The 20,348-nt window shown below is 49.8% G+C and overlaps 1 protein-coding gene and 1 pseudogene across 1 annotated transcript in view; one reads left to right on the plus strand and one right to left on the minus strand.

Annotated features, from left to right (window-relative positions):
• TMEM181 (transmembrane protein 181) overlaps nt 1-20,348 on the plus strand; it is a 103,556-nt gene that overhangs the window by 77,145 nt on the left and 6,063 nt on the right. Inside the window, 4 exon segments of the mRNA XM_030928794.1 lie at nt 12,582-12,639; nt 14,147-14,249; nt 14,750-14,801; nt 19,378-19,460. Of these exon segments, the coding sequence (XP_030784654.1) occupies nt 12,582-12,639; nt 14,147-14,249; nt 14,750-14,801; nt 19,378-19,460 (296 nt within the window).
• LOC104676657 lies at nt 16-10,681 on the minus strand (annotated as a pseudogene).

Consider the following 20,348-nt stretch of genomic DNA (forward strand, 5'->3'; position numbering starts at 1 on the left):
CCCCACCCAAAAGCTGAAGCCTCATGACCCACTTCGAGGAAAAATATCCCGTCCTGGTTTTCTGTGTCCATTCGGCCCTCCAAACACATCCTTTCCCTGGGACACATACTTCAGGCCAGCCTATATTATGTCAGGTGGCTGGTTGCCCTTTTCTGGGAGACTCCCAATGACTGTATCCTCTCTGCTTAAAGACTGTAGAGGCAACTGGTGTTCTCACGCAAAATGGCCAAGGTGTGGGAGACTGGATCTTTGACTCTGGCAATCTCTGGGACCGTATGCAAGGCCAGGCCCAGGTGGGCATACTGGCAAAGGCTTTTGGGAACCTGGCGTGGGAGGAAGTAGGGAGCATCCGTTTCCACGATGATTTTCTCCAGTGGGATCTGCCTCAGCACTTCCCAGGCGGAGGAGTACGTCGGGACCGCCGTGAGGCCCACCCACATTGGGAAAGTACTTCAGCAGGGGCTCGATGGCCAGGTAGCTGCAGAGAAGTGATGCCTATGGATCTCGTAGTCAGAGGACACACATTTTCTCATGGTGTCCAGCCGATCCTCGTCAGCTTGCCGGCAGTGGATCACCAAGGCTTCTCTAGAGACACAGCCAGCATAGGCTGTCTCTTAAATACCTTGTGATGTTCTGGGACAGGCATGGTGCACTTGAAGGAGTAATCGAAGCTTATTTCTCCAAATGCCACAGCCATGGGATGCCTTAAGGCTTGTAAAAGATTTCTTTCCTGACTCTTACTGTAGCTGTAGTAGCATGGAAAATGAGTATGACAGCCAGAGGCCCCCCAGACCACATCCTCTTTTAACAGCTCTCCCCACAGGCAATTTGTCAGGGTATGAGGATGGCAGAGGTCAAAGATGCAACCCTGAAATTCCTTAGCGAAGGAGCTGCTGTAAATTCTTCTGAACTTAGTCAAGGTCCCTTTGAAAGGCAACTTGGAAGATAGCGTGTCCAAGTGACAATGGGTATCAATGAAGCCCTGCTCTGGGCGTGGCTCCCAGTGGCTCTTTGACAGGGAACTGGATGCGTGTCCTCCACAAGGACGTGGAGGCGTCTCCTCTTGGAATGTTCTTTTCTGCTTCACCTCTTTTCCTCCCAAGTTTCTGGAGAAGTGAAATGAATGGGAATTCTAGGAGCTGCCTTCCTCTGAGGCCTCCACATCTCAGGAGATGTTGTGGGAGCGCATCACAGAGTTGGGGGAAGAATCACTCAGGCACTCCGGCTGCTCCCCCCAGCCTGTACTGTGTCATTGCTGCTGCTGCCCACAGAGAGGTGGCTGGAAGGCGTGGGGCTGCTGGTGCACTAGCTGACATATGCCAAGTACTACTGTACTGATGTGACAGGTACATGACATAGTGGTGAAGAAAGAAGGCTCTGGAATGGCTGAGAGTTTCAGCGAGACGGGTTCCTCCTGAGAGAATCTGACCGTGGAGATCTCCACATCAGACCAGTTGCTTCCTGAAGAGGGGTGCTCCATCACCACCTCTATCTTTATGCTTTTGGATTTCTAAATGGGAGTCATCCAAAAACTCTAGGGGTGGAGAGCATTTGTCAGTGACTGTCCTTTGGTCCCCAGAGGGCTCCTTACTGGGTTTCTCCTGAGAGCTTGTAACTACTGTCTCGTGTCATAGAAGCTGCCCATCTCTGGCACGGTGTTGTCCTTCTCCACTGACCTCTGGGATTGACTCTTTATCCTTCTGAGCAGGGGTGACTGTGACACTCCTGGCTGTTCCTTCTCAGTCCTGACTGGTCCTTCACTCCTAGCTGGTCCTTCTCCACAACTGGGACACTCTGCTATGCTTGGATTTGCACTAGTGACAGCCTCTCCCTTCCTTTTCGGCATCGATTTCCCTTGGATGTCCTGGTTAGCCTTCAGGTGGATCATTGTGGAGCCCTGATCTCGAAGTCTATCCCGCTTCCTTTTCTGGACCTTGTTGGGATTCTCAGTCATGTCATTCTGACTCAGCTTCAGCTGCAAATTCAGAGTTCATGGAATTACCACAACTGTCTTTGGAATCAACCTTAAAACTGCAGGCTTCCTTTTCTAGAGAAGCTATTTCTTCTAGAGAGGGATTGGTAGGATGTGGAAGAGTTCCCCCTGACAAAAGGATCCCCCCCCCCCCCACCAGTGCTCTGAATCAGGCAGCCTTTGGTGGTGGCCCCGCCCACACCTGTGCCCGAGGAATGCGGGGGAGGAGTGTAAGAGTTAAAGAGGAAAGAAACAGGAAAAGCGGCTCAACAGTCAAAGACAGGTTTGTTTTGGACAGTAAACCTGAGAGGGCCTTCTGGCTGAGTTAGGTCAGAGGCACTGTCTCTTATAGACTAAGAGTATTTAAGGGTTCAGGGCAGGAGAGCTTATCACAGACTTGGAATGTTTCTGTGTCTCTTCCTCTTGCTTATCTGGGAGGGGGAGTTTTTGTGTCTATTCCCATACATCTTCTGCAGCTGCAGGGAACCCCTCCCCACCCGCTAGTCTGGTTTTAGCTTGTCTGTCTTAGCGCATCTAAAGGGAAAGGAATGTGCTTATTAGGGCCCACTTTTTTACTGGGGCCCATTTTTATGGGGCCCATTTACACTCCCAAAATGTGAGTGTGAAGTTTAATGGTCACCCAAGAGACTTTCCCCCCTCCCTCTGTGCCCAGCTGTCTTATCTGTGTTTTACTGTCTGCTCTTTCTGGCTGCTTTTTGTTAGAAGTGATTTCCTTGAAATGCATGAGGTTAGAAAGGGAACTGGAACTGAAAGTGGCGGCGTTTATCCAAGATGATGGTGCTCCTGCTCGGTCATTCCAGACCCCCTATAGTTATAAAAGGACCAGAGGCGACGTGTTCTTTTTGGTTACTTCCTGCTGGGCGGGAGAGGTGGAGAGTCCTTTGGTCTCAGATTGACTGCAGGAGCAATGCTGTCTGTAGATGTTTTGAGTAGTTGTCTGTGAAATAGCCATGCTCCTGTCAGTTAAGAATCTCTGAAAAAGGTTAGTTAGGCAGGGTAAAAACATTAGTCCTAGGCATATTATTAGGAGAGGGCGCAGGAATGGGATGACCCATGGAATGATTTTTGTTCCCAAACCAGTAATTTATTTGCTGGTTTTGGTATTTGCTTAGCCTTTTAACCCTTTCTTTGAGATTTTTAGCAGCATCTCTTAGGAAACCTGATTGGTTGAGATAGAAGCCACATTTCTTTCCCAGTGAGAAGCAGAGGCACACGTTTGGAAAGACCCATGTGTTATTTTTTGTTAGTTACTTATTCTTGCTATGAGGATAGTAATAAAGCAAAATGCTACAGTAATTGAGACTGTCTGTCCGATATCCCACCCTCAGGGCGCTAGCGTATGGTCCTACTGTAAATAGTCAAGTAAAGCGTCCCGTGGCATAGTAAATAATTTCCATAAAAAAGCTTTAATATTTGGCTTAAAAGGAGAGGTAGAAATGACAAGAAGTATTTGGTGAGGTAGGAGTGAGACTAAGTCAGATGAGTAATGTTCACTCAGTTACTTACTTTTTATGATTTTCAGCTTAAGATTTCTTGTTTCTTTACTTTGATATTTAGGGCATTCCTCTGGGCTGTTAGGGGTTGCTTCCTCAGCTTTTCAGGCTTTGACGTGAGTGTGATGTATGCAGGAGTTGATTCCTGTGGCAGATGTAATTTAAACTGTAGAAAACAATAAAAATTGAAAAACATCAGTCAAGACTAGAATTTAACAGGTGTGCTATAGTTTTTGAAACCTAATTTTCTCTCTCCAGTTTCCCATTTTTATTAAAAGACAAATCATGATAGGACTGGTTTGCTTTATTATACTTGGCTTAATTATTTGTATACAGTGCAGCAAGAGTAATTATTTGCTATATATGCCTTTTAAATTCGCTTTGATGGAAATTTTTTCCATAGAAGGAATCCGAGATAAGACTTTCCAAAGCCAAACCCAGCCATGGATTTGTACCATTAAATACCTATGAGTTGGGCAAATTCCTTTCCTCTTGAGGTTTCAAGATAACTCGGGGTTCCTGGCCTGTCAGAAAGTGACATGCTTTGCTTAGCACAGGTCAGAAACCCTGTACAGGGACTGTGTACCCAAAATATGAGACCAGTTTCCAAGGGCTTTCTTGGCTACCTAAGTCAATTTCGATTCCTTAAAGGAGAGCACACCATTGCAGTCAAAGCCTTGGCAAAATAACCAGTTTCTCCAATTGTGTTCTGTTACATAAGAAAATAGAGTCTTATTGCACTGATGCAAACAACTATATTGTTGTAGTTTGAGAACACTTATAATTAGTTTTCAAATTCTAGAGGAACTAGCCAGAGAGAAACAAACATTTTAAAATCTTACCTACAGGAGTATACTTAGTTTCTGTTGATTGGAATAGTTTCAGAAATAATGCTACCAGTTCCCCTCTGTACCTCTGGTATAATTTGGCTGTGAATCCGTCTGGTCCTGGACTTTTTTGGTTGGTAGGCTATTAATTATTGCTTCAAATTCAGAGCCTGTTACTGATCTATTCAGGGATTCAACTTCTTCCTGGTTTCGTCTTGGGAGGGTGTGTATGTCCAGGAATTTATCCATTTCTTCTAGATTTTCTAGTTTATTTGCATAGAGATGTTCATAGTATTCTCTAATGGTAGTTTGTATTTCTGTGGGGTCGGGTGTTGATATCCCCTTTATTTTTTGTGTCTATATGATTCTTCTCTCTTTCCTTTATTAGTCTTGCTAGCGGTCTATTTTGTTGATCTTTTCAAAAAAACCAGCTCCTGGATTCATTAATTTTTTTTTTTTTTGAAGGATTTTTTTTGTCTTTCTCCTTCAGTTCTGCTCTGATTTTAATTATTTCTTGCCTTCTGCTAGCTTTTGAATTTGTTTGCTCTTGCTTCTCTAGTTCTTTTAATTGCGATGTTAGGGTATCAATTTTAGATCTTTCCTGCTTTCTTTCGTGGGCATTTAGTGCTATAAATTTCCCTCTACACACTGCTTTAAATGTGTCCCGGAGAGGGTGGTATGTTGTGTCTTTGTTCTCATTGGTTCTAGATTTTTGGTTCTTTATTTCGGCCTTCATTTCATTATGTACCCAGTAGTCACTCAGGAGTAGATTGTTCAGTTTCCATGTAGTTGTGTGGTTTTGAGTGAGTTTCTTAATCCTGAGTTCTAATTTGATTGGGCTGTGGTCTGAGAGACAGTTTGTTATCATTTCTGTTCTTTCACATTTGCTGAGGAGTGCTTTACTTCCAACTATGTGGTCAATTTTGGAATAAGTGTGACATGGTGCTGAGAAGAATGTATATTCCATTGATTTGCGGTGGAGAGTTCTGTAGATGTCTGTTAGGTCTGCTTAGTGCAGAGCTGACCAGCATTCAGGTCCTGGATATCCTTGTTAACTTTCTGTCTCATTGATCTAATGTTGACAGTGGAGTGTTAAAGTCTCCCATTATTATTCTGTGGGAGTCTAAGTCTTTTTGTAGGTCTCTAAGAACTTGCTTTATGAATCTGGGTGCTCCTGTACTGGTTGCATATATATTTAGGATAGTTCTTCTTGTTGCATTGATCCCTTTACCATTATGTAATGCCCTTTGTCCATTTTGATCTTTGTTGGTTTAAAGTCTGTTTTATCAGAGACTAGGATTGCAACCTCTGCTTTTTTTTGTTTTCTGTTTGCTTGGTAGATCTTCCTCCATCCCTTTATTTTGAGCCTATCTGTGTCTCTGCATGTGAGATGGGTCTCCTGAATACAGCACACTGATGAGTCTTGACTCTTTATCCAACTTGTCAGTCTGTGTCTTTTAATTGGGGCATTTAGCCCAGTTTACATTTAAGGTTAATATTGTTATGTGTGAATTTGATCCTGTCATTATGATGTTAGCTGGTTATTTTGCTCGTTAGTTGATGCTGTTTCTTCCTAGCATTGATGGTCTTTACAATTTGGCATGTTTTTGCAGTGGCTGGTACCGGTTGTTCCTTTTGTTTAGTGCTTCCTTTAGGAGCTCTTGTAAGCCAGGCCTGGTGGTGACACAATCTCTCAGCATTTGCTGTCTGTAAAGGATTTTATTTCTCCTTCACTTACGAAGCAGTAGTTTGGCTGGATATGAAATTCTGGGTTGAAAATTATTTTCTTTAAGAATATTGAATGTTGGCCCCTGCTCTCTTCTGGTTTGTAGAGTTTCTGCTGAGAGATCTGCTGTTAGTCTGATGGTCTTCTCTTTGTAGGTAACCCGACCTTTCACTGTGGCTGCCCTTAACATTTTTTCCTTCATTTCAGCCTTAGTGAATCTGACAATTACGTGTCTTGCGGTTGCTCTTCCTGAGGAGTATCTTTGTGGTGTTCTCTGTATTTCCTGAATTTGAATGTTGGCCTGCCTTGCTAGGTTGGGGAAGTTTTCCTGGATAATATCCTGAAGAGTGTTTTCCAACTTGGTTCCATTCTCCCCCTCACTTTCATGTACACCAATCAAATACAGATTTGGTCTTTTCACAGAGTCCCATATTTATTGGAGGCTTTGTTCATTTCTTTTTACTCTTTTTTCTCTAAACTTCTCTTCTCACTTCATTTCATTCATTTGATCTTCAATCACTGGGGAAGTTTTCCTGGATAATATCCTGAAGAGTGTTTTCCAACTTGGTTCCATTCTCCCCCTCACTTTCATGTACACCAATCAAATACAGATTTGGTCTTTTCACAGAGTCCCATATTTATTGGAGGCTTTGTTCATTTCTTTTTACTCTTTTTTCTCTAAACTTCTCTTCTCACTTCATTTCATTCATTTGATCTTCAATCACTGATACCTTTTCTTCCACTTGATTGAATCAGCTACTGAAGCTTGTGCATGCATCGTGTAGTTCTCATGCCATGGTTTTCAGCTCCATCAAGTCATTTAAGGTCTTCACTGCACTGTTTATTCTAGTTAGCCATTTGTCTAATCTTTTTTCAAGGTTTTTAGCTTCTTTGCGATGGGTTTGAACATCATCCTTTAGCTTGGAGAAGTTTGTTATTACTGATCTTCTGAAGCCTACTTCTGCCAGCTTGTCAAAGTCATTCTCCGTCCAGCTTTGTTCCATTGCTGGCGAGGAGCCATGATCCTTTGGAGGAGAAGAGGCAGCTCTGGTTTTTAGAATTTTCAGCTTTTCTGCTCTGGTTTCCCCATCTTTGTGGTTTTATCTACCTGTCTTTGATGATGGTGATATACAGATGGGGTTTTGGTGTAGACTGTCCTTTTTGTTGATGTTGATGCTATTCTTTTCTGTTTGTTAGTTTTCCTTCTAACAGGCAGGACCCTCAGCTGCAGGTCTTTTGGGGTTTGCTGGAGGTCCACTCCAGACCCTGTTTGCCTGGGTATCAGCAGTGGAGGCTGCAGAACAGCAAATATTGCAGAACAGCAACTGTTACTGCCTGATCCTTCCTCTGGAAGCTTCGTCTCAGAGGGGCACCCGGCTGTGTGAGGTGTCTAGTCGGCCCCTACTGGGACGTGTCTCCCAGTTAGGCTACTCAGGGGTCAGGGACCCACTTGAGGAGGCAGTCTGTCCATTCTCATGTCTCAGTTTCCATGCTGGGAGAACACTGCTTTCTTCAGAGCTGTCAGACAGGGACGTTTAAGTCTGCAGAAGTTTCTGCTGCCTTTTGTTCAGCTATGCCCTGCCCCAGAGGTGGAGTCTACAAAGGCAGGCAGGCCTCATTGAGCTGAGGTGGACTCCACCCAGTTCGAGCTTCCCGCCTGCTTTGTTTACTGACTTAAGCCTCAGCAATGGCAGACCTCCCTCCCCCAGGCTTGCTGCTGCCTCGCAGTTCCATCTCAGACTGTTGCGCTAGCAGTGAGCAAGGCTCCATGGGCGTGGGACCTGCCAAGCCAGGCACGGGATATAATCTCCTTGTGTGCCGTTTGCTAAGACCGTTGGGAAAGTACAGTATTAGGGCAGGAGTGTCCCAATTTTCCAGGTACCTTCTGTCATGGCTTCCCTTGGCTAGGAAATGGAATTCCCCGACCCCTTGCACTTCTCGGGTGAGGTGATGGCCTGCCTTGCTTCGGCTCACGCTCCGTGGGCTGCATACACTTTCCAACAAGTCCCAGTGAGTTGAACCCAGTACCTCAGTTGGAAATGCAGAAATCACCCATCTTCTGCGTCGCTCACGCTGGCAGCTATGGACTGGACCCGTTCCTATTTGGCCATCTTGGAATGAACCAGCAGTCCCATTTAATTTTAACCAATTTGACCATGAAGTGAGGTTTTTACTAACCTGTTATGACCCTTGACAAGTTTTGCTAAAGAGTAGATTGGGCATTTTAAGAAAACCTTGTGCTTTTATTTTAGTAATTGTAGAAAAAAAATCCATATAATACCCTTTTGAATTTAATAAATATGTTTACACACAGTTTCCTTTACAGGATTAATTTTTACAATCTTTTACAAATTTGCTTAAATTGTCCAATTTAATTTTAAAATTAAATGAGAAGGGGTGGGGTTTGGGGCTAAAGACTTTGGGGCAGGAGGGACGGGGGTTCAGATGGGCAAGGAACGGAATGCAGGGGGTTGAGTGTGGAGGGGGTTCTTCTGCACGGTCGAAAGGGGTTTTGGAGGAAGGAGAGACCTGGGGAGGGTTTTTTGTTTTGTTTTGATTTGTTTTGTTTTTAAAGAGAAGGATGTCAGCTGGGCACGGTGGCTCACACATGTAATCCCAGCACTTTGGGAGGCCAAGGCAGGCCGATCGTGAGGTCAGGAGATTGAGACCATCCTGGCCAACATGGTGAAATGCTGTCTGTAGTAAAATACAAAAAATTAGCTGGGCGCGGTGGCAGGCGCCTGTAGTCCCAGCTACTTGGGAGGCTGAGGCAGGAGAATCGCTTGAACCTGGGAGGCACAGGTTGCAGTGAGCCAAGATTGCACCACTGCACTCTAGCCTGATGACAGACCGAGACTCGGTCTCAAAAACAAAAAAAAAAAAGGAGGATGTCATGAGGGGTGCAAGCTTGACACAGGGAGGGTAGAAGAAAGCCTGAATATAGGGAATCTCTTGCCATTTGCCATTCCTGTGATAAAATTGTCGAGGTCCCTGAGAATCTGAAAGTTAAAGGGTGCCGTTTTCAGGCGATCAGCTGTATATTATCTCATTTGTATTGGGGCCAGGCCATGTTGCAATAAAAGCTAAACACTTTGGCTTTAGGCTTCCCTGTGAGCCAAGTTTGGTGAGGTTGTGAAGGAGACAGCCCAGAGGGGAGACGTAAAAATGTGGATGGTTTGGCACCATGTGGACTGGTGAGAGGAGACTGAGTGGGTCTATTTTTATTAGGTATCCCCAGACAAAAGAGACCCGGGATCTTCTTTCCAAAGAGAACAGTTAAGCTGAGAACAAACTGGGTGTCCCCAAGATGTCCTCTAACTTAGTCCCACTGGTCCTCTGAGGACCAGGATGGCAGACTGAACTTTCTCAGGTACCACGAGAAAGCCAGGAGAAGGCAGATCTTACCAGTCAGCTGAATTAGTGTCTGATGTTGGATGTTCCTGTTGGAATCAGCAAAGGGCCTCCCGAACTGGAGTGCGTGAGGAAGAGGGAAAGGGAGAGAGAAAGAAGAGGGAGGAAGAGGGAGCAAGGGTTAGGGAGCGAAATAACCCATTGCTGGCAGTTGGAGGTGGATTCCTGAGACCTGAGGGTTTTGAGAGCCCACTGGGGAGTAGCCCCAGCCTAAGCTTCGCAGTCCCCTTCAGATTAGTTGTCCTCCTCACACAAATCGCTCAAAAAATGAAGCAACAGAAGAGACGGGGTGTGTGGCCAGAGACTCTCAGGATCCAGGCGTTAACTCAGGATGAGCTGTCGCTGCCCAGTGCTTCCTGGGTTGCAGGAGAGCCTCTGCCCCCAACATCCGTCCTGGGTTTCAGCACCACATGTAAGCGTTAAAGAGGAAAGAAACACAAAAAGCGACTCAACAGTCAAAAACAGGTTTATTTTGGACAATAAACCCGAGAGGGCCTTGTGGCCGAGTGAGGTCAGCGGTGCTGTCTCTTACAGGCTGAGTGTATTTAAGGGTTCAGGGTGGGAGAGCTTATCACAGGCTGGAAATCTTTCTGTGTCTCTCTGTCTTGCTTATCTGGGAGGGAGAATTTTGTGTCTGTTCCCATACATCTTCCTGCAGCTGCAGGCATACCCCCCGAGTCTGCTTTTAGCTTGCCTATGTTTCCCTGTAGTGCACCTAAAGGGAAAGTAATGTGCTTATTAGGGCCCACTGTTTTACTAGGGCCCATGGTATGACTGATGTTTGGTGGTTACCCAAGAGATTTTCCCCCCTTACTCTGTGCCCAGCTGTGTTATCTGTGTTTTACTATCTGCTCTTTCTGGCTGCTTGTTGTTAGAAATGATTTCCTTGAAATGTGTGAGGTTAGAAAGGGAGCTGGAACTGAAAGTGGCGGTGTTTGTCCAAGATGATGGTGCTCCTGCTCTGTCAAGGAGGAGGAGTGACTTCTGTGGCGGGATGAGCCCCAGGACAACCTCGGTGAAGCAAGCCACATCATCCTCTTCCTGGGCTTTCAGGCGCTTGGGGCTGCCACCGCGTCCTGAACGCAACACAGAGCTCTGAACTGACCAGCTGAGGGGCCACATCACCGGGCTCCCAGAGGCAGCTGCGCTTGCCAGGACACCTTCGCGCTTGCCAGGACACCTTCCCGCATGCTGCTGCGTGGTACTTAACCTCGTGCAAATCCAGCACCATGGACCCCTTTCCCTTTTCTTCCCACTGCCCATCACAGTTCTCACAGTTTCAGAGATGCCAAAGTGCTTTGGAGAAGTCAGAATGCTCCGATATTTACGAAAGGCTTCAGTGTGGCGTCTGAGCTCAGTGTGCTTCCAAGATCACCAAACGCTTCTGTCTGCGCAGGCTACTTCAGAGATGCCTAACTGCTCTTGGGCTACAAAGCGCTTTGATTACTTTGCAGTACAAAGCCCAGAGCTGTGAAAGCGCTTCAGAAGACCACAAGGGGCTTTAAGGTTCACACATGGCTGCTGACCCATGGGCTCCTGCAGCTCACCCAGCTGCCCTGGGCTGGAAGGGGCCCAAGCGCCCCTCAGAGCCAGCCGCACCCCTCAAGACCGCCTCTAGACAGCCCACCTGGCTGCCGAGGCCCAGACACCTGCCATGCATGCCCCATTGGGCCACCCACACGGTTCTGCCCGGCCCGACCTCTGCCCAAGATGAGACCACTCTAACCTCCCCAGTGCCCGCCCTCTGGTATGTTTTTCCCTATACATACATACCTATGATAAAGATTATATGTTAGGCTCATAATAACTAATAAAATAGAAAAACTGTAACAATATGTTATAATAAAAGTTGTGTGACCTGCTATCTCTTTTTCAAAATACCCTGTGTTATGATGATGTGAGATGGCCCAGTCCCTGTGTGTGGGATAGGTGAGGGGAATGGTGTAGGCATCGTGACATAGGGCTAGGCTGCTCCTGAGCTTCCTGTGATGTGTCAGGAGGGTCACACAGCCACAACAGTGTCGGTGGTTGTGTGTCAGGAGCAGATGATGTGGCTGACGGGCGAGCCGCGTTTGCAGCCCCGGGGTACACGGGACAAAGGGGTGGCAGCCGTCCCTGGGTGGATGGTGCAAGATGTCATCATGCTGTCAGATTGGCATGCAATTTAAAACTTAGGAAATGCCCTTTTCTGGAATGTTTCATTTAACGTTTTCTGACTGCAGTTGATCTTCATTAACCGAAACTGCAGAAAGGGAAACCGTGGAGAAGTGGGGCAGCTGTGTGACTTGAACTGACACATTTGTTTTTGCTTAAATGACTTATGGAGAATCCACAATTCTACTGGTCTGAGATGGAAAATGAAAAAGACCATGTCCTTTTTGATTTTGCCCTTGGAGAGAGGAGACCTTGTTGTAGGAGTGAATCTTAGGTGGCTCCTGGCTCTCCACTGTCCACCGATGTTCTGCTGCGTCCACACACTTTCAAGCCCTATGCCGGCTCCCGCGCTGGATCTTTGTGAGGGCTTTTGTCCTGTAAAATGGCCCCACAGCAGAAGCCTAGTGTGGTAGCAGCCTGGTTCACATGAGTAGGATTTTGACAGAGTAGCTCCATTTCCGGGTATGACTTCGGAGCCCAGCACGCCTAGTTTCATGCCACAGTGACACAAGCGAGTCACCCCGTCTGCTCCAGTCCCCTGTCCCCAATTCCCAGTCGTCTCAGCCACCCATTTTTATTTTGAAAATTAATCTCATGGAAGTTTCTATTTGCTTTTATTGCTCTCTTTGTTTACTTGTCTATTTCCTATTACTCATATGTGCCATTAAAAAGCTGACTGGATAAACAGCTCTTAAAACTGTAAGAGAAATAGTATGGGGCTTTGTGTAATAAAACATACTGCAACTTTCCAACACTGATACCTGTGGACATTTGGTAGGACTATATGCTTTTTCCATGTGAAGTACGAAATTGAGGATTTCTCATAAATTTAGGATTGCTTTGTAAAAATATTTCACTATTGGTAGAAAGTAGTTTACATTAATAAGTACAAAAACCAGAAAGTCAATTAGAAAAAATATAAAATAAAAAGTAAACGTAGTTATTAATCTGTAATTATTTACAATGTCAATTTTCAGAGTTAACGAATTACATGATCCAATGTACCAGTACCGAGTTGACACCGGGAATTTCCAGGTAAGGATTGTTCATGAAGCCTGCAATTTTTCTTCTTAATGCTGTTTTATAAAATTATTGAAGTTTGTGACTTAAATTGTTCTGTTGAGCCTGCTGACTACTTGGGAAGGACTACATAGAAAGTTCAAGGGTGGAAGATTTGGGAAAAAATTTTTTTTCTTTTTTTTGGGGGGGGTGGAGTCTTGCTCTGTCACCCAGGCTGGAGTGCAGTGGTGCGATCTTAGCTCACTGCAGCCTCTGCCTTCTGGGTTCAAGTGATTCTCCTGCCTCAGCCTTCTCAGTAAGTGGGACGATAGGTGCGCGCCACGACACCTGGCTAATTTCTGTATTTTTAGTAGAGATAGGGTTTCACCATATTGGCCAGACTGGTCTCAAACTCCTGACCTCAAGTGATTTACTCATCTTGGCCTCCCAAAGTGCTGGGATTATAGGTGTAAGCCACTGTACCCGGCAGAAAAGCTCTTTAAAACAATGTTTTTAATTCCAGTCTGGTTTGTAGCTGACACAGTGGCAGCCCCTGGAAGGATACAGCCGAAGCCCTGTCACTGTGGTTCTGGTCGGCTGCTCTTCCCTTCCCAGTCAGGTGTTGCGGAGCACCAGGTCTGTGGGCTCCGGAACAGACCCCAGGGCCCACGTCTGTTGCTGAAGGAGACACTGGAGAGCTGAGCCTTCTCGGTGCCAAACACGCTGGTCTAGTCCAGTCCCTTTGCTTTACTTAAGGTCCCAGCTCAAGTCACTCAGGTGCTTTCAAGAAAAATGATCCCGATTCCTGCTGTGCTGTCCTGTGCTCTGAGCCTTGACTGTAGGAGGGGAGCTCCGGTGCTGAGAGGACAGGAAAGGGCTGGGGGGATGGCGTGGGCCGGAGTCATTGAGGAGCGGGGACTGCGTCCAAAGATACTGTCCACCTCGCAGCCTGGTCCTCATCAGAACCCACGGGCTTGCCCTCCCCATTACAACTCTGTCTTCAGAAAAGGGCTTTGTCTTGCTGTAACATTACAGAATTGTGCACTTTTAGACCTTAGGTCCTGTAGAGCATCTTAATTCAAGTCCCCTCATGTCACAGATAAGAAAAGAGGTCCGGAATGGTTGATGGTTGAGACGGTGCGTGGATTCTCAGGACCTAGCCTGGGTCCTTTCTTGGATACGTGCCACCTTCTCACATGCAGGGGAAGGGTGGGGAGCCAGCCCTTTGCCCCCAGGGGCGAGAGAGACAGTGGCCGCTGCAGTCTGAGCACCCACTGTGCCTGGACAGGTCTGTGGTGGGAGGAGTTTGGGCTCTGCTCTGCTGATTTGCAAGGCCTAGGGTGTCATCCACCTCGGGAGCTGCATGTGCTCGCAGTGGGACTGAGCAGATGGTCCCGGGTGGGAGCCCGTTGTTCTGCTTCCTAGAGGGACCTTCGGGATTTAAGTCCCTTCTAAAAACCTGTGGCTTTCCTGCCCGTGGTGGTGCGGGGAGAAGGTTGCAGAGGCCCTGTTCTGACTCCAGTGCTGCCTTGCATCCTCCTAGGGAATGAAGGTCTTCTTCATGGTGGTGGCAGCGGTGTACGTCCTGTACCTCTTGTTCTTGATAGTGCGGGCGTGTTCCGAGCTACGTCACATGCCTTATGTAGGTAAGTGCCCCTTTACAGAATCAGTCGGTGCAGGGGTGGCTTGGGAGTGACTCAGGTAGGAGAAGAAGTGGTTGGAGTCTCCTAAGCCGGGGCCTTCCTTGAGAGCCCAGGGACTGGTCCATCCCACAGGCTGGGGACCAGGGTATGTAGTCTCTGGGAGCCACAACAGACCTAACAGGTTAGTCTAGCATTTGGGGCCTTCAGAGCAGCCTGGGTCCTGCGGTACTGCACCCTGCAGAGCAGAGCGAGTCACCCTGAGCTTGGGGGATCCTTCCCTGAGTCCGTCCCACAAGAGGATGATGGCTGTGGCCTCCCTGGACACCACCCTGGCCCTGGGAAGGGACCAACGTTCTCCTGGGCTGCAGGTGACTCTGGCCAAGTCTGGAGGAAGGAGCATTTGTCCAAAGAGCTTTGCTTCATTTTTGTTTTATGTTTTTCAAAATCAAATGAGAGTGGAATTTACATCCAGGGTTGTTAATGAGAGTTTCTTTCTTTTTCAGATCTCAGGTTAAAATTTTTGACCGCGTTGACTTTTGTAGTACTTGTCATTAGGTAAGAAGACCTTATTTCTTGAAAAGAGCAAAACGGAATTTTTCTTTCACTGTCAGGAATATCTGTTCCCTCCTTTTGTGGAGTGGATTTCAGGGTACTTCTAGCCCAGTTGACTCATGAGGTTAGAGGGCCTCCCACCAAGGGTGGGCAGCTGAGAGCAGCCATCAGCCTGGAGACCATGTTTTTGTTGTAAGTGGCGGGGGACTGGAGCACGTTCACTCGCACACTCGCCGCGTGCTGGGCGTGTTCTGTTCTAGCTGTGCCACCTGCCACCTGTGCAGTGTTCACAGTCACCTGCTGGACGGTTGGAAAACCACAAGACGGACGTGAGGGCACTGGGGACCTTGGGGTCCTTGGGGTGTCCCAAGGACAGGACTCTAAGCATGAGTTAGGACAGCAAACACCCTTGAGCAGCATGCTCTGTTGCCGCCGTTGGGGGACATGGGAGGTGAGGCAGGCTTGGTCCTGTTGTGTCAGGGAGTGGGGTCAGCCTGAGGTCTCTCGGGGCAGGCTTGGCCTGGCCTGAGCGCCCTGGACCTCCCTGGGGACCAGTGCTGGCCAGTTGGTAGAGTAACAGAGCGGGCTGGGAAGTTGTTTCTTTGAATAGATTCCAGATAATTGCTTGGTGGTTTATGGTTTGTCTCTTTCTCCTAAAATCAGAGTCCAGAGGACGGAAAAATCTAGCTGCTGCTTTCCTTTTTAGGTTGTTTGGATGGCAAATAAGTGGATGTCGGCTCTTTTCCTTTATGGGAGTGGCAAGCGGCCTCTGGGAGGTCGGCCTTTGTCCCAGCTTTCCAGGTGGGCTCTGGGGGTCCCTACCTTGTGGAGGGCAAGGACTGAGATACGTATCCAGGGCCGCCCACCACCACTAGGAGTGTGAACTCAGCTCGGACTCGGACTTGAATTTCATTCAGCATCAAAATTCACTCAGAATAATGTGGCATGTGTGTTTATTAGTCTCTGTTCAGGGCTACGTGTGCGTGCTGTGTCTCTGACGTCTCATACACACGGCCATACAACCTCACATAGGGGCTTACTCACACAACCTCACTCATGCCTTCACTCACAACTGACTCACCCTCACACCCTCATTCTCACCTTCATGCATACCCTCATTCTGACAGCCTCACACCCTCACAGCCTCACTCCCACCCCCTCACACCCTCACCCCCTTACTCTCACACCCTCACACCCACCCTCTCACACCCACCCTCTCACACCCACCCTCTCACACACACCCACCCTCTCACACATCCCCTCACACACCCCCTCACACCTCACGCACCCCCTCACACCCTCTCACACCCTCACCCTCACACCCACCCTCACATACCCCCACCCACACACCCCCTCACACTCATACCCTCACACCCTCTCACAGGCACCCTCACACACCCCCTCACACTCTCTCACACACCTTCACACACCCTCACACATCCTGTCACAACCTCACACACCCTCACACACACCCTCACATCCCATCACACCCTCAGTCCACCCCACACTCACCCCCTCACACCCTCATACACCCCCTCACCCCTCACACCCTCTCGCAGGCACCCTCACACACCCCCTCACACCTTCTCACACACACCCTCACACATCTGGTCACACCCTCACCCCCGACACTCTCACACAGCCTCACACCCTCACACCCTCACTCAAACCCTCCCACCCTCACTCATATCCGCACACACCCTCACTCATACCCCACACCCTCACTCACACCAACTCACACCATCACCCTCACTCACACACATCCTCATCCTCTCACCCCTCACTCACACCTTCACACACCCTCACATACCCTCACATACCCCCTCACACTCTCACACACCCTCATACATTCCCTCACACCCTCACACATCCCCTCACACCCTCACACTCCCTGCCCCTCACTCGCACCCTCACATGGCCACCCGCAGGCTCACCGGCACAGGCTAACACCCGCACAGGCGCACACCCGCACACCCGCACAGGCGCACACCCGCACACCCGCACAGGCGCACACCCGCACAGGCGCACACCCGCACGCACGCGCACAGCCCACACCCGCACAGGCGCGCACCCGCACGGCGCGCACCCGCACAGGCGCACACCCGCACGCGCACCGCACGCACGCACGCCCGGCGCAACACCCGTACAGGCGCACAAGCGGAGGGCACCACCCGCACGCGCACCCGCACCCGCACAGGCGCACACCCTCACAGGCGCGCGCCCGCACGCACCCTCACCTGCGCACACCCGCAAGCGCCCGCACAGGCGCACCCCTCACAGGCGCACACCCGCAAGCGCACCCGCACATGCGCACACCCGCACAGGCGCAGACCCGCACTCTCACCCGGACAGGCGCACACCCGCACATTCGCACACCCGCACAGGCGCGCGCCCGCATCACCCGGACAGGCGCACACCCGCACACCCGCACCCGCACAGGCGCACACCCGCACGCGCACCCGCACAGGCGCACACCCGGACAGGCTCACACCCGGACAGGCGCACACCCGCACAGGCGCACACCCGCACGCGCACCCGCACAGGCGCACACCCGCACACCCGCACCCGCACAGGCGCACACCCGCACGCGCACGCGCACAGGCGCACACCCGACAGGCGCACACCCGCACAGGCGCACACCCGCACAGGCGCACACCCGCACGCGCACCCGCACCCGCACAGGCGCACACCCGCAAGCGCACCCGCACAGGCGCACACCCGCACAGGCGCACACCGCAGGCACCCGGACAGCGCACACCCGCACACCCGCACCCGCACAGGCGCACACCCGCAAGCGCACCCTCACAGGCTCACACCCGACAGGCGGACACCCGTACAGGCACACCCGCACAGGCGCACACCCGCACAGCGCACACCCTCACATTCTCACACCCTACAGGCGCACACCCGGACAGTCACACCTCACATCTCACACCTTCACGCTCACCCGCACCCGCACATTCTCACACCCTCAATCTCACCCTCACATTATCACACCCTCACATTCTCACACCCTCACATTCTCACACCCTCACTCACCCTCACCCTCATATTCTCATACCCTCACTCTCACCCTCACATTCTCATACCCTCACTCTCACCCTCACCCTTACATTCTCACACCCTTACATTCTCAGTCTCGCACCCTCACATTCTCACACCCTCACTCTCACCCTCACATTCTCACACCCTCACTCTCACCATCAAATTCTCACACCCTCACATTCTCACACCCTCACTCTCTCACATTCTCACACCCTCACTCTCACATTCTCACACCCTCACACTCTCACACGCTCACATTCTCACACCCTCACATTCTCACACCTTCACTGTCACCTCACACCATCACTCTCACACACCCTCACCCTCAAATTACCTAGTCACCAAGTTGGGAGCTACTATCTACTTCTGGTGACCTCTGTCTTGGAGGTTGCCCTGCCCTGTGATCTTTCTTCACACTGGTGTCGGGACTCATTTATCCTACAAATAGTTACTGAGTGCCTGCCCTGGCAGACAGGTTTCTCTCTGTCACGGGATTTATGTTCCCACAGAGGGAGACGAGTGGCAAACAACTAAATACATTACCCCTGCGGGCCATGCTGCAGACGAAAGGGAGACGTGACTTGCGGACGGGAAGGATCCACTTCAGATGAGTGGTTTAGGGATGTGTCTCTTGGGGAGGTGACATTTGGCCGAGGACCTGAGGAGGAGCCCTGAAAGCTGTGGGGTGGCTGCTCCAGGCTGCAGAACAGGGCACTGGCAGCCTGGGTGAGCATCAGCATGGCGAGGTGGAGAGACAGCAGTGTCACTGGAGACCAGCATGGCTGGAGACAAGCAGGCGTGGGCACGGTGGGAGGCAGAGCAAGCTCTCGAGTCTAGTTTCCATTCTGTGCTAGGAGACCACCAGAGAGTCTTGAGCTGGGAGGTGAGAGGGTCTGGTGCACATGTTAATGAAACCGTCTGGCTGAGAGTGGCATGTGGGAGGTGAGGTGGAAGGTTGGCGGAGAAGGAGCCTATGGACCTATTACCTGAGGCCTCTGTTGTCATCTGTCACCGGGTGGGAGTCTGAACCAATCTGAACCAAAGGTGCTGCCTTCGTTGCTGTGCGAGTCACTGGAACTGACCGGGGAGGCGTCCCTGTGTCTGAAAGGGGAGCTGTGATGAAGGAGAAGTAGGCTTCCCTTGGGAGAGGGGGACTCTGTCACAGGAGATGGTCTCGAAAACCTGAATTACGAGAGCGAGAACAGGGAGGAAATGTGCCAAGGGGGCTTCAAGGTCCCAAGTAGGGAGAGTGTGATGGGGTCCGCAGCAAGATTCATCATGTCCCTGCAGCTGGCCGGTGGGTCTAGCCTGCCTAGATCCGAGACCAAAAACCAGAGGCAGGGGCTCTCTGTGTGTGTGCGTGTGCGTGTGTCTGTGCGCATGTGTGTGCGTCTGTGCGTGTGTGTGGAAGTACCCATACAGAAATCATAATGTACAGACCAAAAAGTTGAATGGAGTGAATAGAGAATTCTCTGAAGCGAATGCCGTTTTCATGCATGTTTACATATTGTCTCTGTTCCTCTGTCTTTTTCAGCATCGTCATCCTTTATTTGAGATTTGGAGCACAAGTACTACAAGACAATTTTGTAGCAGAGCTGTCAACTCACTACCAGAATTATATCCTTTTTAACTGGAGGGCCCTGGCTGCAGGAGGCCTGCTTAGCATTGCAGCGGTTAGTGGCTCAGATTTGCCCCTTTCAAGAGGAGACAAGTCAGCTCCTCGCGCCCTGTTCTCTGGAGGCCTCGTCTCTGCTGAGAGGCATCTCAGTTGGCCCCGCTGCAGCCCTGGGACAGGGCAGCCTGTCCTTCCTCTGTACACAAGAAGCTTGAGCCTGGAGGGCTCAGTAGTTCCCCCAGGTCAGGTTTTGGGTGGCAGAACCCGGCTCCAAACCCAGGGAGGCTGGTGCTCTGGAGCATGCCCACACCACCCTGCTTTCCACCCAGAGGGGCAGGCGCCATAAGGTAAATGAGGTGCGGTCGCCCCTCCACACCGCGGGGCTCCAAGCCCCCTCTGCCCTCCAGCAGAGCACTGCGGGGTGGCTGAGGGCTGCCGTGCACCTCCTGTCTGCCCCGGGGGTCTCTCTCTCATCATCACTGAGATACAGGGGTGACAGTCATGGCAAGTTGAGCCTGTGTCTGTAGGGAAGAGCTCATAAAATACTAAGACCCCCTTCGATTCCCGCTGTGCCCGGAGCCAGTGGGGCAGGGCTGTTGCATCCAGGGAGCCCTGACCTCGCCCAGAAGTCGGAGAGGTGATGTGTGTGCTTGCTGGCACACACTCCTTTTTGGGGACACTTCAGGAGTTAATCGTTTAAATCTTGGGTTCTTTCTCTGGGATTTCTTATGTCCCAATTAATGCATGAATTAATACACGATTTTTTCAAGTTTTTGTGACTGAATTTCACGCTAAGCTTTTATCAGATTTTCATAGGGGTCTGTAATCCAGAAAATGTTCAGAACAATTGGTTTGAGAGTTTGTTCCCAATTCTTTATTTCATTATTGCG

Source organism: Rhinopithecus roxellana, chromosome 4, assembly GCF_007565055.1.
Source record: "Rhinopithecus roxellana isolate Shanxi Qingling chromosome 4, ASM756505v1, whole genome shotgun sequence".
Lineage (NCBI taxonomy): Eukaryota > Metazoa > Chordata > Mammalia > Primates > Cercopithecidae > Rhinopithecus > Rhinopithecus roxellana.